The sequence below is a fragment of the Myotis daubentonii genome, chromosome 5, assembly GCF_963259705.1.
Source record: "Myotis daubentonii chromosome 5, mMyoDau2.1, whole genome shotgun sequence".
Taxonomy (NCBI): Eukaryota; Metazoa; Chordata; class Mammalia; order Chiroptera; family Vespertilionidae; genus Myotis; species Myotis daubentonii.
The window spans coordinates 22,869,164-22,894,403 of NC_081844.1; the positions used below are offsets into that span (position 1 = coordinate 22,869,164).

General features: G+C 49.6%; 2 protein-coding genes across 3 annotated transcripts; one reads left to right on the top strand and one right to left on the bottom strand.

The window, feature by feature from the left end:
• Window positions 1–9,027, top strand: GCDH (glutaryl-CoA dehydrogenase). The gene is made up of 11 exons (XM_059696535.1): window positions 1–260; window positions 347–382; window positions 673–816; window positions 963–1,025; window positions 1,297–1,467; window positions 2,059–2,188; window positions 2,269–2,485; window positions 2,964–3,067; window positions 3,333–3,458; window positions 3,775–3,935; window positions 5,190–9,027. Exons 1-11 carry the CDS (start codon window positions 170–172, stop codon window positions 5,261–5,263), a joined length of 1,317 nt encoding a protein of 438 aa, XP_059552518.1. The 5' UTR covers window positions 1–169; the 3' UTR covers window positions 5,264–9,027.
• On the bottom strand, window positions 4,875–24,622 carry SYCE2 (synaptonemal complex central element protein 2). 2 transcript variants are annotated; one of them, XM_059696537.1, is made up of 5 exons: window positions 24,490–24,622; window positions 23,874–23,986; window positions 7,681–7,855; window positions 6,163–6,360; window positions 4,875–5,104 (listed from the first exon to the last, which is right to left on the bottom strand). In XM_059696537.1, exons 1-5 carry the CDS (start codon window positions 24,502–24,504, stop codon window positions 5,057–5,059), a joined length of 549 nt encoding a protein of 182 aa, XP_059552520.1. In that variant the 5' UTR covers window positions 24,505–24,622; the 3' UTR covers window positions 4,875–5,056. The 2 variants fall into 2 exon arrangements, with proteins under 2 accessions (XP_059552520.1, XP_059552519.1); XM_059696536.1 differs by lacking the exons at window positions 23,874–23,986; window positions 24,490–24,622 and having other exon boundaries at window positions 7,681–8,049.
• Window positions 24,623–25,240: the final 618 nt, after the last annotated feature.

The following is a 25,240-nucleotide window of genomic DNA, read 5'->3' on the forward strand; positions in this document are numbered from 1 at the left end:
TCAAAAGCCTCCGTCAGTTGTTCCTTGGCCCGTAAAGGGAGCTGGAAGGCGCTGGCTGGGGACCGGCCAGAGGGGCGAGGGGCGCAAGGGACCGGGCCTGCGGCGGGAGCCACCCCGCTCTGACGTCCCCGCGCCTCCAGGTGCCGTGGTTGCTGCGCCCGCCGCCCGCATGGCCCTGAGAGGCGTCTCCCCGCGGCTGCTGAGCCGCGGACCCGTCCTGCGCTTGCTGCGCGGATGGGGCTCGGCCGCGGCGCTGACCGGTGAGTGCCGGGTCCGGGGTGGAGTGGGGAGGGTGGAACTGGAGACTCCACGAGTTTTCCCGGGTGATTTCTCGTCCTGTTTTCAGAGAAGGGCGGGAAGACTCAGAGCCGACCGGACAAATGTAAGGACCCCTCGTCGCGCGTGCGTCTAAGGCCCTTGTCCTGCTGTCTGTCTGCCCGGTGGGCTCTGTTCCAGAGTCCGAGGGCTGCCCGGGCAGGGAGGCAGGGCCGTGGCTAGGGCCGGAGGCACTGAGTCAACAGTGAGTTTCCGGGGGAAAGGCCCCCGTGCCAGTCCTGTTTGCAGCCCACATCCAACCTCGGGCCAGATGGGGTGGAGGATTCTGGGAGAGGCGCGCGGTGGGCTGAGGGAGATGTGGGCTGGGCTGAGTCGAGCCCCTGCTCCCTGTCCCAGCCTTGCGCCCTGAGTTTGACTGGAGGGACCCGCTGGTGCTGGAGGAGCAGCTGACAGCTGATGAGATCCTCATCAGGGACACTTTTCGCACCTACTGCCAGGAGCGCCTGATGCCTCGCATTCTGCTGGCCAATCGCAACGAAGGTGCCCAGGCGGGCTCGTGGGCACCCTGTCCACCACACACACCACCTCTGCCTACTCTAGCTGGGCTTCTGGGCACCTCTGTCCCTGGGGTGGGGTCTCCAGTGGGCCAGAGGTAGGCCTGACCTTGGTCATCTGTCCATTTGCAGTTTTTCACCGGGAGATCATCTCGGAGATGGGGGAGCTTGGTGTGCTGGGCCCCACCATCAAAGGTAGGGATAAGTCTCCCCACACTCGGCAGCCCCACCTGTGTGCTGGAAAGCCCCTTACTTCCCGGAGCCTGTTTCCCAGTCTGCACAGTGAGGCTGTTGTCCCTCAGTCCCGCTGTAGGGCTGAAATGAGTAAACCCTCAAGCGAGGGCCAGCTTAGCGCTCCCTCCTTGGGTGCCCCTATGTATCTGTCTCTTGGGCCTCAGGAGTCACTGGTCCCAACGGGCAGGCTTTGCCCCCATTGACCTGTCTCCTTTCCCCACTCGCCCACCAGGGTATGGCTGTGCTGGAGCCTCATCTGTGGCTTATGGGCTCCTGGCCCGGGAACTGGAGCGGGTGGACAGTGGCTACAGGTCAGCAATGAGTGTCCAGTCCTCTCTTGTCATGCACCCCATCTACGCATATGGCAGCAAAGAGCAGCAGCAGAAGTACCTGCCCCGACTCGGTGAGTGGCTTCCTGTGGAGCTCGGTGGAAGACAGTCCCCGTGGTCTGGAACTCAGGGCTGGGGCTGTCCCCTGAGCCTACCTTCTGTTCCCGCTTCAAGGGTAGCACCAACGGCCACCTGGACCCTCTGCCAGAGCCTGGACTTCATCCCATAAATCCTGGCCATCCCCTCCTAGGTCTCTCTTGACTTGGGCCCCTGCTCACAACCATCATCTCCCAATCCCCCTCTTGATTTGCTTTGTTTCCCCCATCCCAGCCCAAAGTTTAAAGTCTTAACTTCCTGACTGGGTCCAAGAGGCCTCATCTGTGGTCACTCTTGATGGGCAGACTCAGTTACTTGGAAATCTAAATGTACCACTGGGCCTTTGCACATCCTTTCCCCACATCCAGGACTGCTTTCTCCACACCTTCCCCTGTTTAGCTTTCATGCCCCTTCAAGAGATTTAGGTGACTCCTGTGGGTCCCCCATGTGACTATGGCAGGGGGAGTGCTGTGAAGGCAGGGCCAGATCTGCCTTAGCCTGGCTCAGTGGAGAGGGTGACCCTTTTCAGTTGAGGGTGTAAATGAGGGACATCTGTCTCATACCTACAGCCAAAGGGGAGCTCTTGGGCTGCTTCGGGCTCACAGAACCCAACCACGGGAGTGACCCTGGCAGCATGGAGACCAGAGCCCGCCACAACCCGTCCAGCGGGAGCTACACCCTCAATGGGGCCAAGACATGGTGAGGGGCCTGGGTACCTCAGGTGGGTAGGCAGAGGCAGAGGGGTGGCAGCCAGATCCTCACTGTCTGTCCCACCGCAGGATCACCAACTCGCCTGTGGCCGACCTGTTTGTAGTGTGGGCTCGGTGCGAAGATAATTGCATTCGGGGCTTCCTGCTGGAGAAGGGGATGCAGGGCCTCTCGGCCCCCAAGATCCAGGGCAAGTTCTCCCTGCGGGCCTCAGCCACGGGTATGATTATCATGGACGGTGTGGAGGTACCAGAGGAGAACGTGCTGCCCAATGCCTCCGGGTTGGCGGTGAGCAGAGCCATCTTGGGAACTGGTGTTGGGTCACATGCTGATTCACCTTTCTTGGGCAGGCCCTGTGCTGGGGACCAGACAGACATGGTCCCTGTGCACGTCCCTTTCTGGTGATTATCTTGCTCATACTGGCTCTGCCCAGGACACATTGGGCCAGAATCAGCTTAATCCTTTGACGCATGCACATCATCCTGTCTCCTATGTCAGCTCCTATATCTGAACAGCCAATCCAGATCCTGGGCTGGGTAGAACTGTGTGAAAATCAAGAATGAGTAGGCACTGAGCAAGGCCTGCCATGCATGAGCTTTGGTGCCAGGGCTGCATGTGATTTAACTGTCCTCCCTAAATCCCCCCATTTACACTGACTATGTGTCTGGGTGTCTGAGGAGGGAGTGTCCCCCTCTTCAAAGCTGGTTCTGCACACACCCTCTTAGCTCTTTCCTGATGGAGATAAGGTCCCCTCTCAATCCTATAGGGTCCCTTCGGCTGCCTAAACAACGCCCGGTATGGCATTGCCTGGGGTGCACTTGGAGCTGCTGAGTTCTGTTTGCACACAGCCCGGCAGTACACCCTGGACAGGTGAGTGGGGGCTGACCTGAGAGCTTCAGGTTCCATCCTGTACCCCACTGGTGACTCCCCAGCCCAGCCCACCAGACCTAGGCTCCCTGCTGTGTGAAATAGCCGGGGAAGGCCCGCTGAGCAGTGATGGGTTGAGTCAACAACGGCCAGCACGAGTTCGGCAGGGACTGAGGCAGCCTGGAAAGGCTACCTGGGCCAGTGGAGCCCTGGGAGAGGACTGGAGAGTGGGCCCCCTCTTTAACTTAACCTGACCTTGCCTGCCTAGGATACAGTTTGGCGTCCCACTGGCCAGGAATCAGCTGATTCAGAAGAAGCTGGCGGACATGCTCACTGAGATCACACTGGGCCTTCATGCCTGCCTGCAGCTTGGCCGCTTGAAGGATCAAGACAAGTAGGGGCCATTTGTAGTGGGAGGCAGAGTGGGACAGCTGCCACAGGACCCTGTGCTTCTCCTGGGCATGGTGGTTGCTGGCCCTGAGAAGAAAAGTCCTTCCTACCTAGTGGCCCTTGGGGTCCTGATCCCTTTTCTCTTGGCCTTGATGGGCCAGGGCCCACCCTTCTTGTCCCTCATGGGGAGCCTGGTGCCTGCTGCTTTGACTGTAACATGGGGAATCCCCCCCTGGCTGGTTTGTCTAGGGTGTAGGGGTGCATGGAGCAGGATCAGCTCTTTGTAATCAACACTTGTTACATGTCTGTGCTGCTTCCAGGGCCACTCCGGAAATGGTGTCCCTGCTGAAGAGGAATAACTGTGGGAAGGCCCTGGACATCGCCCGCCAGGCCCGAGACATGCTGGGGGGAAATGGGATTTCTGATGAGTATCACGTGATCCGGCATGCCATGAACCTGGAGGCTGTGAACACCTATGAAGGTGGGGCTGGATCCTTCAGGGAATGGGATGGTTGCAGTGGCCTCACTATCTGGGAAAGAGGGGCAGGGACAGCTGTCACCACAGGCAGCATGACATGAGGCAGCTCCCACCCTATATTCCTCATCTGAGTGGCTCACACTGGGACCTGGGATGTGAGGTGCTCTCTGACCTTTCATGTTGCTTGGAGGTGTTCCCAGGAGTGCTGACGGCTTTCTCAGGCAGCCCCAGAGTGGGGCATGATGCCCAGTGAGCTGGTGATGCAAAGGAGAATACACACAGGCCACTCCATGTTATGTTAAGAGAAAGAGAACCATTTGCACTGTGGTGTTTCCAGCTGGCAAATGGATGTGATGCAAATGGGGTCTGGAACCCATGCCTCATGGGAAAACAGATGGGGAAAAAGTGGGACAGTCCTTGGAGGTGTAGGAGCTTCCTAGGCAGAGACGGTGAAATAGCTTCTGTGTGCTATTCTGGATGGTACATTCCACAGACTAAAAGAGGGAGGGGTGGGGGGATCCTACAGGTGGGAATGACCCTTAGGGTAAGAAGAAAGGGTCTTCAGATGATTATATGAAGGAAGGGAAGGGTCAGGTGTGCACTTTAGAAAGTAAACAATCATTTTGCTCCATATAAGGGAGACAGTAATCTTTGCCTTCTGACCCTGGAAGCTGAAGAGCAAATGAGAGCACTGAGGCATGTAAAGTGTTACCCAAACTCAAGGGCAGGTGGCAGCCTCAGGACAGAGTAGCTCAGCTGGGCAAACCATTAAGTGATGTTTGCTTTCGCATCCCTCCTGTGGATGGGAAAGGGCCTGATGTGCGTCCAGAACCCATCAGAGCTCTCCACCTCCATGGAAGGAATCAGGGCTCGGTTGAAAATCAAATGTTTAATGAACTGGGCAGGGCTGAGGTGGGGGTAAGTTTGCCACATGTTGGGGCACCAAATCTGGGCCCATGATGGTGGCTGGACTCCCTGCCTTTGGGTCTGGCACAAGCTTTTTGTTTTGTTTTTTCTAAGATGCATTATAGAACTGTGAAAAACAATTTTCGCAGTGTGGCCAGAATGGTGGCCCCTGAGCCTTCTCTTGGTGGCTGTCACCAAGAGGTAACTCTCAGAAGCTGTCAGCATTTGCCATCTTTATGGGCTTGTTCTTCTTCCAAAGTAGGAGCCTGGGGAGGGGAAATGAAGATTGACTTTAAAGGGAAGTGGTAAGCTGTTAAGACACCAAACTGACTTTGTATTTATCTTGTCCAGGTACTCATGACATTCACGCTTTGATCCTCGGAAGGGCAATCACAGGGATCCAGGCATTCACAGCCGGCAAGTGAATACACTTCACCCAGGAGCCTGGATGGTACCGAACCCCTTCCCAGGGAGCGGCTGTGCTCTGCGCTTACTCAGGGAGGTGGCAGATGGAGCCAATTTTTATGTTGGGAGGTGAGAGACACTGATTTTTAAATTACAAAATTTCCCTTTTGAAGTCACTCATATGTGCTCCTTATAAAGAAGACGGACTCTGTACCAAGTTTCTCAATCCAGTGGACCCCACTTAGCTTGGAACAGAAGCTTCTCTTGACAGGAAGCAGGGAAAAGAAAGTGACACAGAAGCAACCTCTGTGAGACCTGATCTGGTGTCTGACGGAGCAACCACCCTCCCTCTGAGTTTCCTGTGTACCCTCTGACCTTCCCATCTGGGGGATAAGTGCCTTATGCTGACGTTGGGGCAGAATGTGGGGGGGAGAATAATAAAGAGGGGGGCCATGGGGGTGGAAATTGGGGACATCTGTAATACTATAAAAAAAAGAGCTGCATGTCTGATCCTCAGTGTTGGGCCACATTTACTTGTAACCACTACACGAGTAGTCCTTTCAGTCACAGGGAAATGAACATGAGTGGGGGCTGGGAGGTACTCATGTGGGAATTTCTTGTGCCCCCACAGTGACCTGGCCCTTGTCTGCATCTCTGCCTCTGCCGTAATAAGTAAACCTGGTTAGGCACTGCTCGGGGCTGTGGGTGGAGGGGACTTTGTCCTTTCTATCACCACAGAGCTGGCCGCACGGGAGTGGGAAATAACAGTGGGCTGGCTTCTCAGCTCCAACCCCCATGTTTACAGGAGAGTATGGCGCCACAGCGAGATGGCAGGAGCACCCGCTTCTGTTACATTTACTTTCACCTCAGCCCCTATGACTCCCCTCAGGCAGAGCCTCCTGTATGGGTGTAGTCATACCTCTGGCTGGACGCACAGGTCTTGGAAGTCTTTGTACACGGTCTCCACAGTGTGGCACACTTGTTTGAGCTCTGTTTCCAAATGGCTGATCTTTGCCATTTTCTGGGTGAACTCTTGGAGCTTTTCCTGAATGATCTTGTTGTGGTGATTATAAAGTTGATACATCCTCTCCTCTAGCTTCTCTGTCAGATCTGAAACCTTTTAAACAATATGACATGTTTTTGAAAAAATCAAACCAGAGGCATCATAAGACGTGTGTTTTAGTGGCTCCCTAAGATTTCTGCAGTTTATCATTAAAAATTGTTAAAAAAAAAAAAAAAAAAAAAAAAAAGGGCCGGCCTGTATGGCTCTGTGGTTGAGCATCTACCTATGAACCAAGAGGTCACCGGTTCAATTCCAGTCAGGGCACATGCCCTACTTGCGGGCTCAGTCAATGATGTTTCTCTTTCATCAATGTTTCTTTTTAAAAATTATATTTGTATTGACTTCAGAGAGGAAGAGATAGAAACATCAATGATGAGAGAGAATTATTGATCAGCTGTCTCCTGCATACCCCCTACTGGGGATCGAGCCTGCAGCGTGGGCATATGCCCTTGACTGGAATTGAACCTGGGACCCTTCAGTCCCGCAGGCTGACACTAGCCACTGAGTAAAACCAGCTAGGGCCAATGTTTCTATTTATCCCTCTCCCTTTATCTCTAAAATCAATAAAAACACAGTTTTTAAAAATGGTAAAAAACAACTCCAGTGAGTAGGAGTGAAAATTGCCTATATTAAGAAAAAAATTTTAAAGCAAGATCGCAAAATGATGTATACAGTATAGGCTCCACCAGGTTAAAAAGAAAGTACACAACAGAGACTAGAAGAAAATATGCAACAAAGTAGCCTCTGGGTGGTGGGATCATAGGAATGTTTTTATATTTTTTTCTGCTATGTTATGCTCTATTTAATTTGCTATGTGTACTGGTAGAGATGGGAGGGGGCAAAAAAGGTGGGGAAAAGTCAGCCTGTTGTCAAGAGATGTCCTACTCCTGAGATTCCATGTGCATTCTGAAGAAGCATCAGGGATAATCATTAACACTGTACCTGAACATAACAGCTTTGTTAGACATAAGCCCTGGTCATGTTGAGGGATCTCTACTCTGCCACCAAAGCCATTTGACTTCTGGAGGAAAAATGGTTGTGTTAACACAGACTATGCCTCAATCCTCTACTCCCAATAGCCATTAGTCCTGGTGTGTAATAAGGTGGCTGGACTGTGGGTGCAGCTAGACTTCGGTCTCTCATTCTGAAAAATTATTTCTAAACCTTACTTTTCCCATCTATAAAATGGGTCCATTCTTTGCAGAGCTGTTGGAAGGGTAAAATGAGGTACCAAATGCAAATTGCCTGGCACCATGCTGGGACCATAACATACTCCGCAGTGGTTCATTCTCCTACCCTTCACCTTTTACATAAGGACTTTCCCTGCCCCACCCACTGGGGTTTTGCAGTGTGTGTGGGGGGAAATCTTGTCACCTTGATCTTGAGGCTGTCCCTGAAGTTGGTCATGAGTGCATGGTCCTTCTGCCTGCTCTCATTGATGTTTTCGATCAGCTCCTGGGTCCTCTTCTTCAGGATCTCAATGCTAGAGTCCAGAGATGAAAAGTAGGGTCCCAACTTCCCTTCTAGCATCATCAGCTGGCGATTGGCACTGGAGGTGGCGACAGAAGGGCTAGAAACCTGACTTTTGAAAGTATAGGAAACCGAGGTCAGCCCCAAATTCTCCCCAGAGTGGCTGACATGAATTAGCTCCATGGTGGGAGAAGAAACAGTGTTGTGTATCTCCCGTGGGTGATGCTTGGTTATTTCATGCACCAGTCCTGCCCTGAGAGGCAGGGATGACATCCCTATTTTATAACTAAGAAAACAGACCCGAAGGCACACACAAGGCCTGCCCAAATTTCCAGAACAAGAAAATCTGCCTGCCCCCGAAACACATAGTAATTTTGTAACATCAACTTGCTGTTCTGAAATGAGCATCAATAATTCTATTTATAAATAGTATAGATCAGGGGTCCTTAAACTACAGCCCGCGGGCCACATGCAAATACAAATATTGTATTTGTTCTCGTTTTGTTTTTTTACTTCAAAATAAGATATGTGCAGTGTGCATAGGAATTTGTTCATAGTTTTTTTTAAACTATAGTCTGGCCCTCTAACGGTCTGAGGGACAGTGAACTGGCCCCCTGTTTAAAAAGTTTGAGGACCCCTGGTATAGATGCTTTCTTAGATGGATCTTCCTGTCACCAACCTGCTGTATTCCTTTCTAAATCTTTTGGGTGATGTCTGCAGCCTGCAATCCATCTGGGGTTTAGTGTACCTGCAGGACTCTGCTCCCACTAGATGAGGCAGCCAGTCAAGAATTATGTTAAAAGATTTTTTTAAATGCACAAAAAAATTTAGTTATGTTTGTACACTGTACACATAACTATAGTAATCTAATTCAATTAAATGTCATGTTAGTAAAATGGTAAAAAAGTGACGGCTGTCTAATAAAGCTAAATTGAATGAATAAAAGTGAGTCTAATTTTTAAAAAAATATTAAATCAGGTATGGGGAGACAACTATAGATTGGAACAAAGATCATAAACATCTAGAAGGATCTGGCCAATGTTGCTCAGTGGTTGACCTATGAACCAGGAGGTCAAGGTTTAATTCCTGATCAGGGTATTTGCCTGGGTTGTGGGCCCGATTCCTCGTATGGAGCGTGCAAGAGGCAGTGGATCAATGATTCTCATTGATATTTCTATCCCTCTCTACTTATTCCTTCCTCTCTGAAAGCTATAAAAATATATTTAAAATAAATAATGTTTTAAAATCTTGGAGGACTCTGTATACAGATCACTTTGTCATGGCTTGTAAGTTTTCATTCTTCTTTTAAAAATATATTTTTATTGATTTCAGAAAGGAAAGGAGAGGGAGAGACAGAAACATCAGTGATGAGAGAGAACCATTGATTAGCCACCTCCTGCACACCACCCACTGGGGATCGAGCCTGCAACCCAGGCCTGTGCCCTGACAGGGATTCAAACCTTGACCTCCTGGTTCATAGGTCAACGCTCAACCACTGAGCCAAACTGGCCGGGCCACTCTTCTTTAAAAACAAAATTGGAAATTGTAGGTAATACATTATTAATGAGGTGTATGGGGAAAAAAGTTGCAATCTGGTCAGCAGACTTATTAATGTTTTAAATTAAGATAAAGTGTTTAAGCCCTGGCCAGTGTGGCTCAGTTGGTTGGGGGTCGTCCCATGCACCGAAAGGTTTCTGGTTCCATTTCCCTGTCAGGGCTCACACCTGGTTTGCAGGCTCCATCTCTGGTAGGGGTGTGTATAAGGCAGCCGAGAGGCAGCAGATCTATGTTTCATTCTCACATTGATGTTTCTTTTTGTCTCCCTCCCCTTCTTCTCTAAAAATCATTTTAAAATCATTTTTAAGAAAGGTGAAATGTATAAGGCAAGCTTTATTTACTTATTTATTTATTTCGCTTTTTCTCTGCTTTATCTGCCAGCGCTTTCTATCTGCCAAGCACCTTGTCACTGCTTTGGGGTCTGTCTGCTCATCTTTACCTCATAACTGAGGACACAGGCTCAACCTGGTTACTTTCTCAGGATTAACAGCTAGTCTGTGGCAGAGCTGGGTGTGGCACCCAGCTGGCCCAACCCACAGCCCATGTCCTGCTTCCTCCTGGGTCCTCAGTTTCTCTTTTATCCTTTGAGGTCCTCCCAATTCTGAGACTTGGAGGTGCCAGCCACCACAGGGATTCCTGAACATGCCAGTTCATACACAACTATAAAGTCTGCCCTGACTGGAAGCCAGTCACTGCTTACTTGGAAAAATACATCTTGATTTTTTTAAAAAAAAATATATTTTTGATTTCAGAGAGGAAGGGGGAGGTAGAGAGAGAGAGAAGCATCAATGATGAGAGAGAATAATTGATTGGCTGCCTCTTGCACGCCCCCTACTGGGGATTGAGCCCGCACCCAGGGCATGTGCCCTTGACCAGAATCGAACCCAGGACCCTTCAGTCCGCAGGCCAATGCTCTATCCATTGAGCCAAACCAGCTAGGGCAACATCTTGATTTTCCGATGCTTTCTTCATAAAACTATTTTTTTTTTTGGCTTTTTCCTGACAGCCTGAGCTCTTCCTTTTGGCTGAGAAGAGAAGTACAGTGAAATCGAGGCCCACGGATCTAACTGTGTCCTGGTCCTCCTGCATTCCTTGCCAGATTGCTTCTTGCCTCTGTGTCTTTGCGCCTGCTCTCTGACTCAACCCATGAGACCTAGCCAGACCACTGCCTCCTTTCAGAAGCTGTCCAGGACCCCTGTACCTATCACTACGTTAGCTTGTCACTACTCATAGCCCTATCTCCCCAGAGAGATGGGTCCCATTTATCTTTGCATTCCTAGCATCCAGCACATAGTAAATCCTCCACTGTTTGCTGAATGAATGAAGGACACCTTCTGTCAGACCTATTCCTCCCTCTGGCTTCTCACAAAGCATGCAAGTTCAACAGCCTCCAAGACAAGACACTGTGGCCCGGCCGGCTTGGCTCAGTGGTTGAGAGTTGACCAATGAACCAGGAGATCAGGGTTCGATTCCCGGTCAGGGCACATGCCAGGGTTGCCAGCTTGATCCCCAGCCAATCAATGATTCTCATCATTGATGTTTCCATCCCTTCCTCTCTGAAACCAATAAAATAAAAATTAAAAAAAAAAAGACAAGACACTGTGTCCAATGCATTTTAAGATGGGAATGCTGATATTTCTATAGCAAACATTTACATCAGCTAGAAAGCAACAGACCAACTAAAGCAGTGGTTCTCAACCTTCCTAATGCCACGACCCTTTAATACAGTTCCTCATGTTGTGGTGACCCCCAATTTCATTGTTACAAATTGAACATAATGAAAGCATAGTGATTAATCACAAAAAAATATGTAATTATATATGTGTTTTCCGATGGTTTAGGCGACCCCTGTGAAAAGGTCGTTCGACCCCCAAAGGGGTCGCGACCCACAGGTTGAGAACCACTTAACTAAAGGCTCTGTGAGCATTCTTGTCTTGTTTGCTAAGCAATTTACAACCTCCGAGCATACAATTACTCTTGTTTGTTAAGGGGACGTGAGGCAGAAGGACACGAGTTCAGATCTGTGACACAATGACATTTTAACATTCAGACTTTTGTAATATCTGGATGCACATCTAGAACACAGAATGCTTTTAAAAGGACAGCCATGCTTTGCACAGTGGTGATGGAGCTGGGGTAATGGGTTCCAACACCTGGCTTTAACTTCGCTAAGATCTCAAACACTAACTACCCTTCTGTTCTAAACCCCGGGCTCAATCACTTCACTCTCTGGCTGATGGTCTCAGCCCCTCTTCCCTTCTATTCCGTGCCACACCCACTTGCCAAAACCCCACCCTGGCTCTCTACAACCAACCGCTGTTTCCTTTCTCTTTCTCAAAATATTTTTATTGATTTCAGAGAGGAAGGGAGTGGGAGAGAGAGATAGAAACATCAATGATGAGAGAGAATCAGTAATATGCTGCCTCCTGCACGCCCCCTACTGGGGACTGAGCCCACAACCCAGGCATGTGCTCTGACCAGGAATCGAACTGTGACTTCCTGGTTCATAGGTTGATGCTCAACCATTGAGCCACACTGGCCCAGCCAAGCCTAGTCTCTTTTCTCACACTCAGGAACCTGAGCCACACTGAGAAAATCATGACCTAATAAACAAGGTCACTACAGAGTCCTGCTCTCCAGCCTTAGGGGGGTCCTCAGGGCCACTGGGTATCCTGTCTGTGCTCTGGTCATTCCTCCCATCAGCCATACCAAACCATCATTCTCCCATCCCTGACCCCACACTTGTCTCCCCTTCCCCTGAACAGATACAGAAACATGCAGGCCAATAACCCCCTCCACTGTTCACACCGCCCTTCTTTTTTCCAAACTCCCAGCTGGGTAGGCAGGCGAGTCATTCTGGGCTCCCAATCCCATGCCCTGTATCTCACCCTCTTGTGTATTTGTCTACTCCCTTTGGCTGGTCTTCCTTCCCACCCCCAGGGCATGTCTCCTAGCATTTTAAAAACACCATAAACACATCCTCTCCCCTCAAACATCAGGTCTTCCTCAGCCAGTCACCTCCCTCTTTACTCCCCATCACTACCAAGATTCTAGAAAGTGATGCCAATGCTTTCTGAGCACATTTTCTCACCTTCCACTCGCTTCTCAGCGCACTGCAATCAGTTCTAAAATGAAGCAGCAACTGCCTAAGTCCCCAGTGATACCTGGCAGACACCTCCCTTGACTCTTGGCAGCAGCTGGTGCTATTGACCATCCCCCCAACCCACCCCCGTAATTCCTAACACCTGGTGTCCCCAAGCTCTGTCGTTGGCCTTACTCTCTTCCCTTCACACCCTTGTACACACTCTTGCTCCAAAGACAGGCCCCACTCACATATATCTTCCCTGCTGACCTCTCCTGTCAACACCCCCAGACCCCAGCCTTCCTCTATGCACAACCTGTCATTCCCCAAAGGCGCACTTGTAGCTGAGTATGCCCCAGCAGTCCCTTTTCCTGAGTCCTGCATCTTCTAGAAAGTTTTCCCTGGCGGTTATGTGCACACAGCACCTACAGTGTCACTGCCTGAACCTCAGCCTTCCCTCTGGCCTCATTCATCTTCATATCCCTATACCTCCTCCTCATGGTAGGATTAATAAAGGTGTGTCAAATAAAAAAATGACTAGTGGGGGCTTTCATTAACATCCATACTTCCATGTTTCCCTAACTTATCGTCCCCAGCCCACACTTCTCCCTGAGCTCCCAACCACGGGTGACAATGTACCAGCTACCTCCCAGCCCTCGTCATTGGGCTGTCCAGAGGCATCTCAAACTCCTCCACATTTGCATACCAACATCATCATCATTTTCCCCCCTTACCAAAGCCATCTGGTTCCCAAGCCAGAAACTTAGCAGTGAGCCTGGAGCTTGTCTTCTCTCAGTCCTTACATATCCCGTCATGAAACCCTCTCATTTCCACCTCCTTAACCTCTCTCAAATTGATCTAGAGAACCCCCACCAGCCACAGGATCAAGTCTAAATTCCATAACACAGCACCAAGGCCTTCCAGGACCCTGGGCCTCTCTCTTCAGCCTGACTCTTTTTTTTTTAACTTTAAATATATATATATATATATATATATATATATATATATATATATATATATATATTTGATTTTTTACAGAGAGGAAGGGAGAGGGATAGAGAGTTAGAAACATCTATGAGAGAGAAACATGGATCAGCTGCCTCCTGCACACCCCCCACTGGGGATGTGCCTGCAACCAAGGTACATGCCCTTGACCGGAATCAAACCTGGGACCCTTCAGTCTGAAGGCTGACACTCTATCCACCGAGCCAAACTGGTCAGGCACAGCCTGACTCTACCCTCCACTCCCAGCAATTTGGAACTTTCCACAATTTCACCAAACACATCGGCCTTTACTTGAAATGACTTTCCCTTTCTGCAACTTTAGGAGGTAACACTCAGAGCTTCTGCTAGTGCACCCACACAGCACCTTAACTTACAGATCACAACACTCCCAGTTAATTCAGAGGTTTTTTCCAGGATGCTGTGCAGGCTGGGGATAGGGGCTTGCTGAATACCTAAATGAATGAACAGAGCCTGGTGTAATATTCCTGCTGGAAACCCTTCTTGTATCCATGGTTGCCTCATTGACTCAGCAGTGTAAGAATCCTGACATTAAAATCAATAATAAGGGGGGGGGTTATAAAATCAATAATAAAACCAGGTGCCTCTTTTTGTGTAATTGCTCACAACCTGTTTGAGCTGCTGAAGCAGTGGTTCTCAACCTTGGCTGCACATTAGAATCTTTTTAAAATCCTGATTTCTGGCCCTCATCCTCCGGAAATTCTGTTTCTTTGTTATGGGGTGGGGCCACAACATTAGTAACAAAGAAACAGAATTTCCGGAGGATGAGGCCCAGAAATCAGGATTTTAAAAAGATTCCCATGTGATTCTAATGTGCAACCAAGGTTGAGAACCACTGTGCTGAAGGTTCAAAGTCACTCCTTTCTCAGGCTCCAGTGTTGAAGCTGGAATCTGTCTTTGTGGCTCTATGCAAATGGTGAGAAATCTCTTGAATTCGGCTCATTTAAATTTCATTGTGGGACAAAAGCCTGCATCAGATGGCTGCAGAGAGCCTCTTGATTTTTTCAACTTCTCCCTTGGGGATTTACTCCTTTCCATTTCATTTTTCTTGATACTCAACAGCTGCATATTAATTAGAATGCTAATAAAGCAGAGGCTTCCCTGGGCCTGCATTCACCAATTAACTTTAATAAACAAAATATGTGGTGTCCTCTCCACTGGCTTCCCCTGTTCCGGGCCTGCTTCTGTTGCCGAACCCTGGATGGAGGCCAGGGAATGGAAGTGGGCCCAACACAGCAGGCCTGGCGGTGGGGGATCAGAGTGGGGGCTGTGAACACATTGCCACACTCATCTATTATGGTCTGTGCTTCTGAGGAGTCAGTCCCTAATTCGACTGGGAGGATTAGTACAAAGTTCTGAACAGGGCCCATGCTGGCAGGGGGCCCGGTACTGCAGAGGAAATGGGTTTGAGAGAAGAGACCATCTGTTCCCTCCAGGTAAAGCTGTGATTGGCGGGTATGTGAGCCAGAGCCGCCTGCTGGTGGGGTGCTCCCTCCATGGCCTATGACAGATATACAAGTAAACAAATCCACCAGCCACTTATGACCACCACAGGCGGCAGTCCCAGGAGGAGAGGTAACCTAATCAAATATTCAAGTAGGAACACAACAGAATCTCTGGCGCTTAGGCAAAGCCAGGTTTTGCTGAAGTATAGCCAGGAAGGAGTAAGGTTTGAATGGAAACTGCTGAGTCCATTCCTCATCCCCTGCTTTTCTCTCCTGAAATGTGTTCACATTTTAATCATGTTGCTGAGTGTCTGCTGCTGGATCTATTAACTGGCTCTTGCACTTGTTCTAACCCATCTGTTTTTAGGCTCAAAGCTCTTGTGGAACTCCTTGAAGTTTCACAATGATTTGCAATTATCTGTGTCTCTTCACTTAGAGTCTAAAACATGTTATTTGCAGGAAGATGTAATAAAACAAACGACTTAAGTCATTTCCTTTTTTCTGGTCTCCACGTGACATCACACACCTGGAAACCATCCCACTCTGTAGCCTGCTTTACAATAGAGGAATCTGGGAGGTAGGGGAAAGTTGGTTTTAGGCCTAGAGTCCTCAGGGCCCTTTCCTGAGCCTGGCCTCCTCTCACTTTCTCCCCAGGTGATGAATTCATTCACCCCACAGCTGCCACTGAAACAGTGAATCCCACAGCGCCATCTCCAGCCCCCGGCCCTCCTGAGTTGTGGTTAGAAAGTCCAAATGTATCTGGACACATTCATGTGCATGTCTCTGGCTACCTCAAACTCAACAAGGGCAAAATGGAACCCATGCTTTTGCCTCTGCCGTGAAACCACCACCTAATGGAAACCACTCTAAGCCAGAAAGTGGGGAGCCAGTGGTGTGCTGGTAAGCATTTAGCAACTGGCTCTCTGGACAGGTGGAGGGGAGAAGAAAGCCCTGATTTGTAGTGTTTGACAATTCCCGTGGTACAAAGACTCCTACTATTGCCAATTTAGTAGGAGCCTCCCACCTGATCTCTCCACATCCACTCATGCCTCCTCCAACCCATTTCCCACAAAGCAGCCAGTGTCTTTTTATAACAAGAACCTGAGCATGTCTCTTCTCTGACCCAGCAATTCCCCTTTTAGGTATCTACCCAAGAGAAATGAAAACATATGTCCACACCAAAACTTGTACCTGGATGTTCATAGCAGCATTACTCACAAGAACCAAAAAGTCAAAATAACCCAAATGTCCATCAACTGACAAATGAATAAATAAAATGTGGTAGATCCACAATATAGAATATTATTCAGCCATATAGAGGAATGAAGTTCTGACATCTACACTAATAAAAGAGAAAAATGGTAATTGGCGTACGACGATACCCTTTTCATTGGCTAATCAGGGCTATATGCAAATTAACTGCCAACTAAGATTGGCAGTTAACTGCCAACAAGATGGCGGTTAATTTGCATATGTAGGCACAATGCAGGGAGGCAAAAGGGAAAGCAGGAAGAAGCCCCCTGCCACTGACAGTGATCAGAAACCCAGGGGGGAGCTAAGAGCTGGGGGGCAGGGCAAAGGCGGCCCTGGGGCCACCTTTGCCCTGCCCCCCAGCCATGATCGGAGAATCAGGCGCCTTTGCCGCCCTGGCCAGTGATAGCAGGAAGTAGGGGTGGAGCCAGCGATGGGAGCTGGGCACGGTCGAAGCTGGCAGTCCCGGGAGCTAGGGGTCCCTTGCCTGGGCCTAAAGCGAAGCCCACGATCGTGGGGCTGCTGCAGCTGCAGGTCCCCGCTGCCCGGGCCGGACGCCTCAGCCAGAGGCGTTAGGCCTGGGCAGGGGCGGAGCCTGCAACCGCGGGGAGCTGGGGGTCCCCTGCCCAGGCCTGACACCTCTGCCGGAGGCCTCAGGCCTGGTCAAGGGGCCGATCCGGTGATTGGTGATCGGAGGGTGATGAGGGTCAACTCCTCTGGCCGAGGCATCAGGTCTGGGCAGGGGGCTGAGCCGGGGATTGGGGGGATATGATGGTCCCCTTGCCCAGGCCTGAAGCCTGGGTCAGAGGCATCAGGCTTGGGCGGGGGGTGGAGCAAGCGATCAGAGGGAGATGGGGGTCCCCTGCCCAGGCATGAATCCTGGGCCAGAGGCCTCAGGCCTGGGTGGGGGCCAGAGCCAGTGATCGGGGGGAAATGGGGGTCCCCTGTCCAAGCCTGACACCTCTGGCGGAGGCGTCAGGCCTGGGCAAGGGGCCGATCAGGCGATCGGAGGGTGATGGGGATCTACGCCTCTGGCTGAGGCATCAGGCCTGGGCAAGGGGCAGAGCCAGCAATCGGAGGGGTCTGGGGGTCCGCTGCCCAGGCCTGATGCCTGGGCTAGAGGCATCAGGCCTGGGCTGGGGGCAGAACCAGTGATGGGGGGAAATGAGGGTCCCCTGCCCCGGCCTGACACCTCTGTCAGAGGCGTCAGGCCTGAGCAAGGGGCCGATCCTGCGATTGGAGGGTGATGGGGGTCAACGCCTGAGGGGGTCAACGCCTCTCCAGTATGTGAGAGGGGGCAGGCTGGGCTGAGGGACACTCCCCCCCCACACACACACCCAGTGCATGAATTTCGTGCACCGGGCCCCTAGTATATTATAATGTGGATGAACCCTGAAGACATTGTGCTCAGTGAAAGAAGCCAGTCACAAAGGACCACATACCTGTATGATTTCATTGAAATGAAATGTCCAGCAGAAACAAATCCAGAGTCAGAAAACAGAGTAGCGTTGCCAGGGGCTAGGGAGGATGCAGGGACTGGGAAATGATGGTTAAGGGGTACAAGGTTTCTTTTCAGGGCAATGAAAATATTGTAAAGTTAACTGTGGTGATGCACAGCTCTGTGAATATACTAAACACAACTGAATTGTAAGTAGGTAAATTGTATGGTATCTGAATTCTATCTCAATAAAGCTGTTACCAAAAGAATCCTGAGGATAAAGCCCATAGCTGACAAAATGCCCTGTGACCTGGCCCTTGCTGAACCCTCCAGCCCTCCTCTGGCAATCATAACCCCCACTCAGGCATACTGGCTGTCTTTGGCTACCATGTGCAGAGGCTTTGCATAAACTCTTCTCTCAACTCCTTTCACCCCACCATGCCCACTCAACACCCACTTATCCTCACCTTGTGATTCAGCATTGCTTTTTCAAGGTTGCTGGCCCTAGTTCCCCATTCAAGGGTGTTTTTCCAGCACCCCAGTCTGTTTCGTGTCAGTCAGTATTTGTTCAATGTCTTCCCGTCAGTTGGAAGCAACAGAAGAATCTGAGAGCATCTGTCTGGCTGTCGATCACAATGCCTGACACTCTGGCCTCCTCGCTGCTTTGTGAGCACACCCAGCTTGTTCCTACATCAGGGACTTCGTACTCTGCCAGCATGTTTGGGCCCCCCCAGAAGTCTCCTGGCTGGCTCCTTCTCATGTGACCTCCTTATAGATCTTTAACTACTCTGAACTCCCTGTCACTTTAGTCACTCCTTACTCTGCTTTGTTTCTTTCTTTTTTTTTGTTAATCTTCACCTGATCATATTTTTTCCATTGATTTTTAGAGAATGGGAGGGAGGAAGAGAGAGATCAATGCAAATGAGAGACATCCATCAGTTGCCTCCCACACACGCCCTGACCAAGGCCAGGGATCGAACCTGTGACACAGGTACGTGCCCTTGACTGGAATTGAACCTCGACTCCTCCATGGGTGGGCAATGCTCCAACCACTGAACCACACTGGCCAGGGCTCTTTTTTTTTCCTGCTTTGTTTCACAGCACTTGCCACCAGTTGAAAGCACATTCTTTTTCTTTTTTAATTGTCTATCTCTCTCTTATTATTACTACTAAAGGCTCAGTGCACAACATTCGTACACTGGAGGGTTCCCTCAGCCTGGCCTGCACCCTCTTTTAGTCTGGGACTCCTCAGGGGATGTCTGCCTACCGCGTAAGCCCGACAGTCAGACATCCCCCAAGGGGTCCTTAGCACTTCTGTGGAGGCGGGAGAGGCTCCCACCACTGCTGCTGTGCTCACCAGCCGTGAGCCCAGCTTCTGGCTGAGCAGCACTACCCCTGTGGGAGCACACTGACCACCAGGGGACAGCTCCTGATTTGAGCATCTGCCCCCTGGTGGTCAGTGTGTGTCATAGCAACCAGTCGTTCTGCCATTAGGTTGATTTGCATAGTAGCCTTTTATTATATAGGAGATTATTTTTTAATCTTCAGCTGAGGACATGCTTATTGGTTTTAGAGAGAGGGGGAAGAAGAGACAGAGAGAGAAACATCAATGTAAGAGAGAAACATTAATCAATTGCCTCCTGTATACACCCTGAATGGGGATCAAACCTACAACCTAGGCATGTGCTCTGACCAGGAATCAAACCCGAAACCTTTTGGTGTACAGGATGACACTCCAACCAACTGAGCCACACTGGCCAGGACTATCTCACTTTTAGAAAGTCAGCTTAGCAATAGACTCAGAATAGCTAACATAATATTAAAGAACAAAGTCAGAGGACTGACCCAACTTAAAGATTTACCATAAAGTTATAGTGATCCAGATAGTGTGCTACTGGTCAAAGAATAGACTATAGATCAATGGAACAGAATAGAGAGACCAGAAATAGACTCACACATATATAGTAAAATGATTTTTGTAAAGAAGCAAAGAAAATTCAATGGATAAAGGAGAGTCTTCAATAAATGGTGCTGAAACAACTGGAAAGCCGGCAACATACAAAAATCTGAAGCTAAACATAGAACTTACACCTTTCACAAAAATTAACTCAAAATGGATCATAGTCCTGGCTGGGTGGCTGAGTTAGTTGGACTGTGTCCTGTACACCAAAAGGTTTCAGATCCTATCCCTGGTTGGGGTGCATATGGGAGGCAACCGATTGATGTTTCTCTCCCCCTTCCTCTCTCTTTAAAAACCAATTTTAAAAAATATCCTCAGATGAAGATAGAAATATTTTTTAATGGACCATAGATCTAAATGTAAAAACAAAACTGTAAGACTCCTAGGAGATAGAAGAAAATCTAGGTGGCCTTGGGTTTGATGATAATTTCTTAGATTTAAAAAAGTAATTATACTTCATTAAAATTAATCATTTCTGTTCTGTAAAAGATACTTTTAAGAGAATGAAAATACAAGACATAGAATGGAAGAAAATCTTTGTAAAACATATATCTGATAAAAGACAGAGCGGGAGAGAGAAAGATCTATTAAAATTCAACAGTAAGAGAACACCACTAAAAATGGGCAAAAGCCCTGGCCGGGTAGCTTAGTTAGAACATCCCTCCCAATATACCAAGGTTGTGGGTTCGATATACAGTCAGTGCACATACAAGAATCAACCAAAAAATGCATAAATAAGTGAAATGACAAATTGAAGTTTTTCTCTCCCATCCTCTCTCGTTCTCAAATCAATCAATAACATTAAAAACGGGCAAAAGACACTCCACCAAAAAAGATACATAGATGGCAAAAAAAAGCATATGAAAGATGTTTAACTTCATACCACGTCAGGAAACTGCAAATCAAAACAATGAGATCCCACTACACACCTATCTGAATGGTGAAAATCCAAAACACTGACACCACCAAGTGCAAGGATGTGGTGCAATAAGGACTCTCATACATTGATGATGGGAATATAAAATGGTACAGCCACTTTGACAGTTTGGCAGTTTTTTTTTACAAAACAAGCATCCTCTTACCATTTGGTCTATCAATTGTGCCTCTTGGTATTTATCCAAAGGAGTTGAAAACTTAGGTTCACATGAATGTTTATAGCAGCTAAATTCATAAGTGCCAAAAGTTGGTAGCAACCAAAATATCCTTCAAATGGTGAATAGATAAATAAATTGTGGTGCATCTACACAGTGGAATACTATTCAGTGCTAAAAAGAAATGAGCTATCAGGAAATGAGCCCTGCCCTAGCTGGTTTGGCTTGGTGGATAGAGCGTTGGCCTGGGGACTGAAGGGTCCGAGGTTCGATTCCGGATGCGGGTCAAGGGCACATGTTGTGAGCTTGATCCCCAGTAGGAGGCAGCCGATCAATGATTCTCTCTCATCATTGATGTTTCTAACTCTCTCTCCCTCTCTCTTCCTCTCTGAAATCAATAAAAATATATATTAAACAAAAAGGAGCCCTGCCCTAGCCAGTTTGGCTTCGTGGATAGAGCGTCGGCCTGAGGACTGAAGGGTCCCAGGTTTGACTTTGGTCAAGGGCATAGCATGTACCTAGGTTGCTGGCTTGATCCCTGGCCCTGGTCGGGGCGTGTGCAGGAGGCAACCAACCAATGTGTCTCTCTCACATCAATGTTTCTCTCTCTCTCTCTCTCTCTCTCAAAAAAAGATTAAAAAATATATAAATGGAAAAATATCCTTGGGTGAGGATTAACAAAAAAATGAGCCTGGCTCATTGAAGTGTGCCCTGTACACCAAAAAATGTCCTGGCCAGTGTGGCTCAGTTAGTTGGGTGTTGTCCTGTGCACCAAAAAGGTTACTGGTTCCATTCCTGATCAGGGCACATACCAGGGCTCGATCCCTTCAAGAGGCAACCAATCAATATTTCTTTCTCTCTCCCTTCCTCTCTCTCTCAAAATCAATAAAAATATTAAATAAATTTAAAAAAAAATGAGCCCAGCCTGGCCGATTTGGCTCAGTTGGTTGAGTGTCCCCCTGTGCACAAAAGGGTCACCAGTTTGATTACTGGTTAAGGCACATGCCCAGGTTGCCAGATCAATCCCTAGTTGGGGCAAGAGTGGGAGGCAACTGATGGATGTTTCTCTCTCACTCTAGAAAAATCAATAAAAACATTTAAAAAAAGGAAAAAAATGAGCCCTGGTCAGGTAGATCAGTTGGTTAGAGCATTGTCTGATATGCCAAGGTTGCAAGTTCAATCCCTGGTCAGGGCACATACAAGAAGCAACCAACAAATGCATAAATAAGTGAAATAACAAATCAAAGTTTTTTGTTTCTCTCTCTTTCTCTCTTCTAAAATCAATTAAATATTTTTTCTTTCTTTAAAAAATATATTTTTAATTGACTTCACAGAGAAAGGAAGAAGAGAGATATAGAAACATCAATGATGAGAGAGTATCATGGATGGATTGCCTCCTGCACGTCCCATACCGGGGAGTGAGCCTGCAACCCAGGCATGTGCCCTGACCAGGAATTGAACTGTGATCTCCTGGTTCATAGGTCGATACTCAACCACTGAGCCATGCAGGCCGGACTAAAATTTGTTTTCTTTAAAAGAAATGAAAATACATGAAGGAATGTTAAGCACATACATATTACTAAGTGAAAGTTAGCTCCAAGAGAGCAGGGATTCTGATTTGTTCTGATTTGTATAACCCTATTCTGGTCTGGCCAAAGGCAACCCTCAATAAATATTTGAGCCCTAGCTGGTTTGGCTCAGTGGATAGATTGTTGGCCTGTGGACTGAAGGGTCCCGGGTTCGATTCTGGTCAAGGGCACATGTGTGGGTTGTGGGCTTGACCCCCAGTAGGGGGCGTGCAGGAGGCAGCTGATCGATGATCTATCATCATTGATGTTTATCTTTTTCTCCCTCTCCTTTCCCCTCTGAAATCAATAAAAATATATTTAAAAAATAAACAAAAATAAATGTGCAAGATGCCCTGGTCAGTGTTCTCAGTGGTTAGAGCATCAGCCAATGCACTGAAGAGTCCCTGATTCCATTCCTGGTCAAGGGCACATAGCATACCTTGGTTGCAGGTTCGATCCCTGTCCCGATTGGGGTGAGTATGGGAGGCAACCAACCAATGTCTGTCTCTCATATCAAAATTTCTCTCTCTCATTCTATCCACCCCCCCTCCATCCCTCTCTTCGACCTTGTCTAAAAACCAATGGAAAAAATATCCTTGGGTGAGGATTTTTAAAAAATTAAATAAATAATGTGCAAGACAAAACTTTTTTTTTGCCATTACTGACACTGCTCTTTCTTTTACTCCAACATCTAATCCATTAGCATTTTCTTTCAGTTCTTTTTTTAAAATATATTTTTATTGATTTCAGAGAGAAAGGGAGAGGGATACAAACATCAATGATGAGAATCATTGACTGGCTGCCTCCTACACGCCCCCTACTGGAGATGGAACACACAACCCCCATGTGCCCTTGACCGGAATCGAACCCGGGACCCTTCAGTCCACAGGCCGAGGCTCTATCCACTGAGCCGAACCAGCTGGGGCCAGTTCTAACTTCTTAAAAATATCCAGAATCTGACCACCTTCATCACCTCGGTAGATTCAAGTCAGAGCCATCTTGCTCCTAGATTCTAGGACCTAGATTATTCCAAATACCTCCTCGCGGGTCTCGCAGCTTCCACTCTCGCCCTAACAGTCTGTTCGCTACCCGGAGCCGGGGGACCGTTAATACTTCAGTCCAGAGGAAGGCAAACTTCCATAAAGGTCCAGACAGTAGTCTTCTTAGCTCCCTGCCCTTCGAGTCCCAGTTGCAACAGCTCAGCGCTGCGGAAGCGTCCGCAGACACGCATGGCTGTGTTCCAGCACAACCTTAACAGCCCCACCTGGTAGAGTCATTCCCTCCCTCCTCGGTCCCAAATCTTCTCCTGGGCAGTCACACCCAGGCCCCATTACCTGCCCGAGTCTGTCTCCCCTCACACGGCCCAGCGCAGCCCCTCCCGTCACCTCCTCCAGGAAGCCCTCCCTGACCCTTTCCTCATCCAAACGAGCCACCTGTCATTTTCTCCCTGTTTTCCCATGACTACCATGTATCCCGAGTTTACAGTCTGTCTCCCCCTCTAGAGAGCGTCAGCTCACCGCACTTAGCACGGCGCCAGGCCCATGGGAGACGCTCCATGAGCGCGCGGGTCAGAGGCGCCCAGAGCGCGCACGGTGGGGTCCGGGGAAAGACAGGGTGAAGCGGGCCCCGGGGCTGCTTGGACCCGTGGGGCTGCTTGGACCCGTGGGCAGGGGCCTCCTCACCTCGCCGGCCCCCAGCCAGCTTCCTTCCCGTGGCTCTCCTCGGCCTGCGGCTCCGCGCTCTCCCCCAGCGGCGGCGGCTCCTGGTCCTTACATTCCGCGTGGGGCATGTCCACCTGCGGGCACAGTCAGCGCTTGAGAGGCCGGAGGCGGGAAGGCGACGAGTGGCCAGACCCTCCTCCCGCCCCTGTGGCCCGACATAGGGGGGACCCGCAGGAGAGACGGCTGAGCCCGGGCAGGCCCGGTGAGGCGGGGAGTGAGGGGGGAAAACGGTGCTCTGGGGTGCGGGGCTCCTAACTGGTATTTGCGTTGAGCCGAGTCCTTCGAGGAGGGAGAAGAGGGAGGAGAAAACAAGGAAGAGACGGGTGCGGCACATGGGCGTCTGAGCCCGTCTCTAAACTGCTTCCGCCACGCGCCATGCGTGGAAGTCTGTCCTTCAGGCCCCGCTGTCAGAGCGTCAGTCACACTGTTCGTCTGTCAGTCAGGCCCCGGTCAGTGAGTCAGGAAATCGGGGCCGGCGGGGCGAGGGTGACCCCCCCATGTTCCGCGCGGAAGCCCGAGATTGCCGTCTCCAGCCCATCCTCCCGCCGCCCGCGAGCGGAAAACAAGCGTCGCGTACTCCCTGTCGTTCCATCTTGTCTTTTCCCGCCTTCTCGCACGCGCCCTCTGCGCACGCGCCGGGCAGCGGACCTGCAGGGGCGCGCGCTCCCGGCCTCTATTCTATCTGGGGATGTGCGCGCGCAACGGGGCGGGGTCGACCGTTAATGACCGTTAGGCCGTCTTGGGGCTGCGCGCGCAGCGGGCTCTGCTGAAGGCTTGTGAGGGGGTGGTCTCTGCGCGCGCATGCGCGCTTTGGAGGTTCTGGATCCAACGTGGGTCAAGGGATCTTTTCAATAAAATTTTTTTAAAATTATATTTTATCGATCTGAGAGAGAGAGAGAGAGAGAGAGAGAGAGAGAGAGAGAGAGAGAGAGAGAGAGAGAGAAAGAAACATCCATGGGTTGCCTCTGGAACCTGCACCCTGGGTATGTGCCCTGACCCGGAATGGAGCCCTTGGTAAACGGGAGGACGCTCCAACCAACCGAGCCACACGGGCCAGGGCTACTCAATAACGAATTCTGACCTTTGTTGTTCCCTGATTTTGACTTGTCGCCTCTAATAAAAATGTTCATTCAGCCGAAGCCGGTTTGGCTCAGTGGGTGCAGCGTTGGCCTGCAGACTGGGGGGTCCCAGGTTCGATTCCGGTCGGGGGCATGTGCCTTGGTTGCGGGCACATCCCCAGTGGGGAGTGTGCAGGGGGCGGCTGGTCGATGTTTCTCTCTCATCGATGTTTCTGGCTCTCTGTCTCTCTCCTTTCCTCTCTGTGGAAA

What these genes read in the sequence shown, in the direction of transcription:
- SYCE2 (XM_059696536.1), bottom strand. Translation starts at nt 8,049, where the DNA reads ATGTCATCCCTGCCTCTCAGGGCAGGACTGGTGCATGAAATAACCAAG. An exon ending in GGGACAGCCTCAAGATCAAG is followed by an intron (nt 6,361 to 7,680) that starts GTGACAAGATTT and finishes ATTGTTTAAAAG; the next exon opens with GTTTCAGATCTGACAGAGAA. An exon ending in ACCTGTGCGTCCAGCCAGAG is followed by an intron (nt 5,105 to 6,162) that starts GTATGACTACAC and finishes TCCCCTCCCCAG; the next exon opens with GCTCCTACTTTGGAAGAAGA.
- GCDH (XM_059696535.1), top strand. Translation starts at nt 170, where the DNA reads ATGGCCCTGAGAGGCGTCTCCCCGCGGCTGCTGAGCCGCGGACCCGTC. An exon ending in CTCGGCCGCGGCGCTGACCG is followed by an intron (nt 261 to 346) that starts GTGAGTGCCGGG and finishes TCCTGTTTTCAG; the next exon opens with AGAAGGGCGGGAAGACTCAG. An exon ending in CGGCAGTACACCCTGGACAG is followed by an intron (nt 3,068 to 3,332) that starts GTGAGTGGGGGC and finishes TTGCCTGCCTAG; the next exon opens with GATACAGTTTGGCGTCCCAC.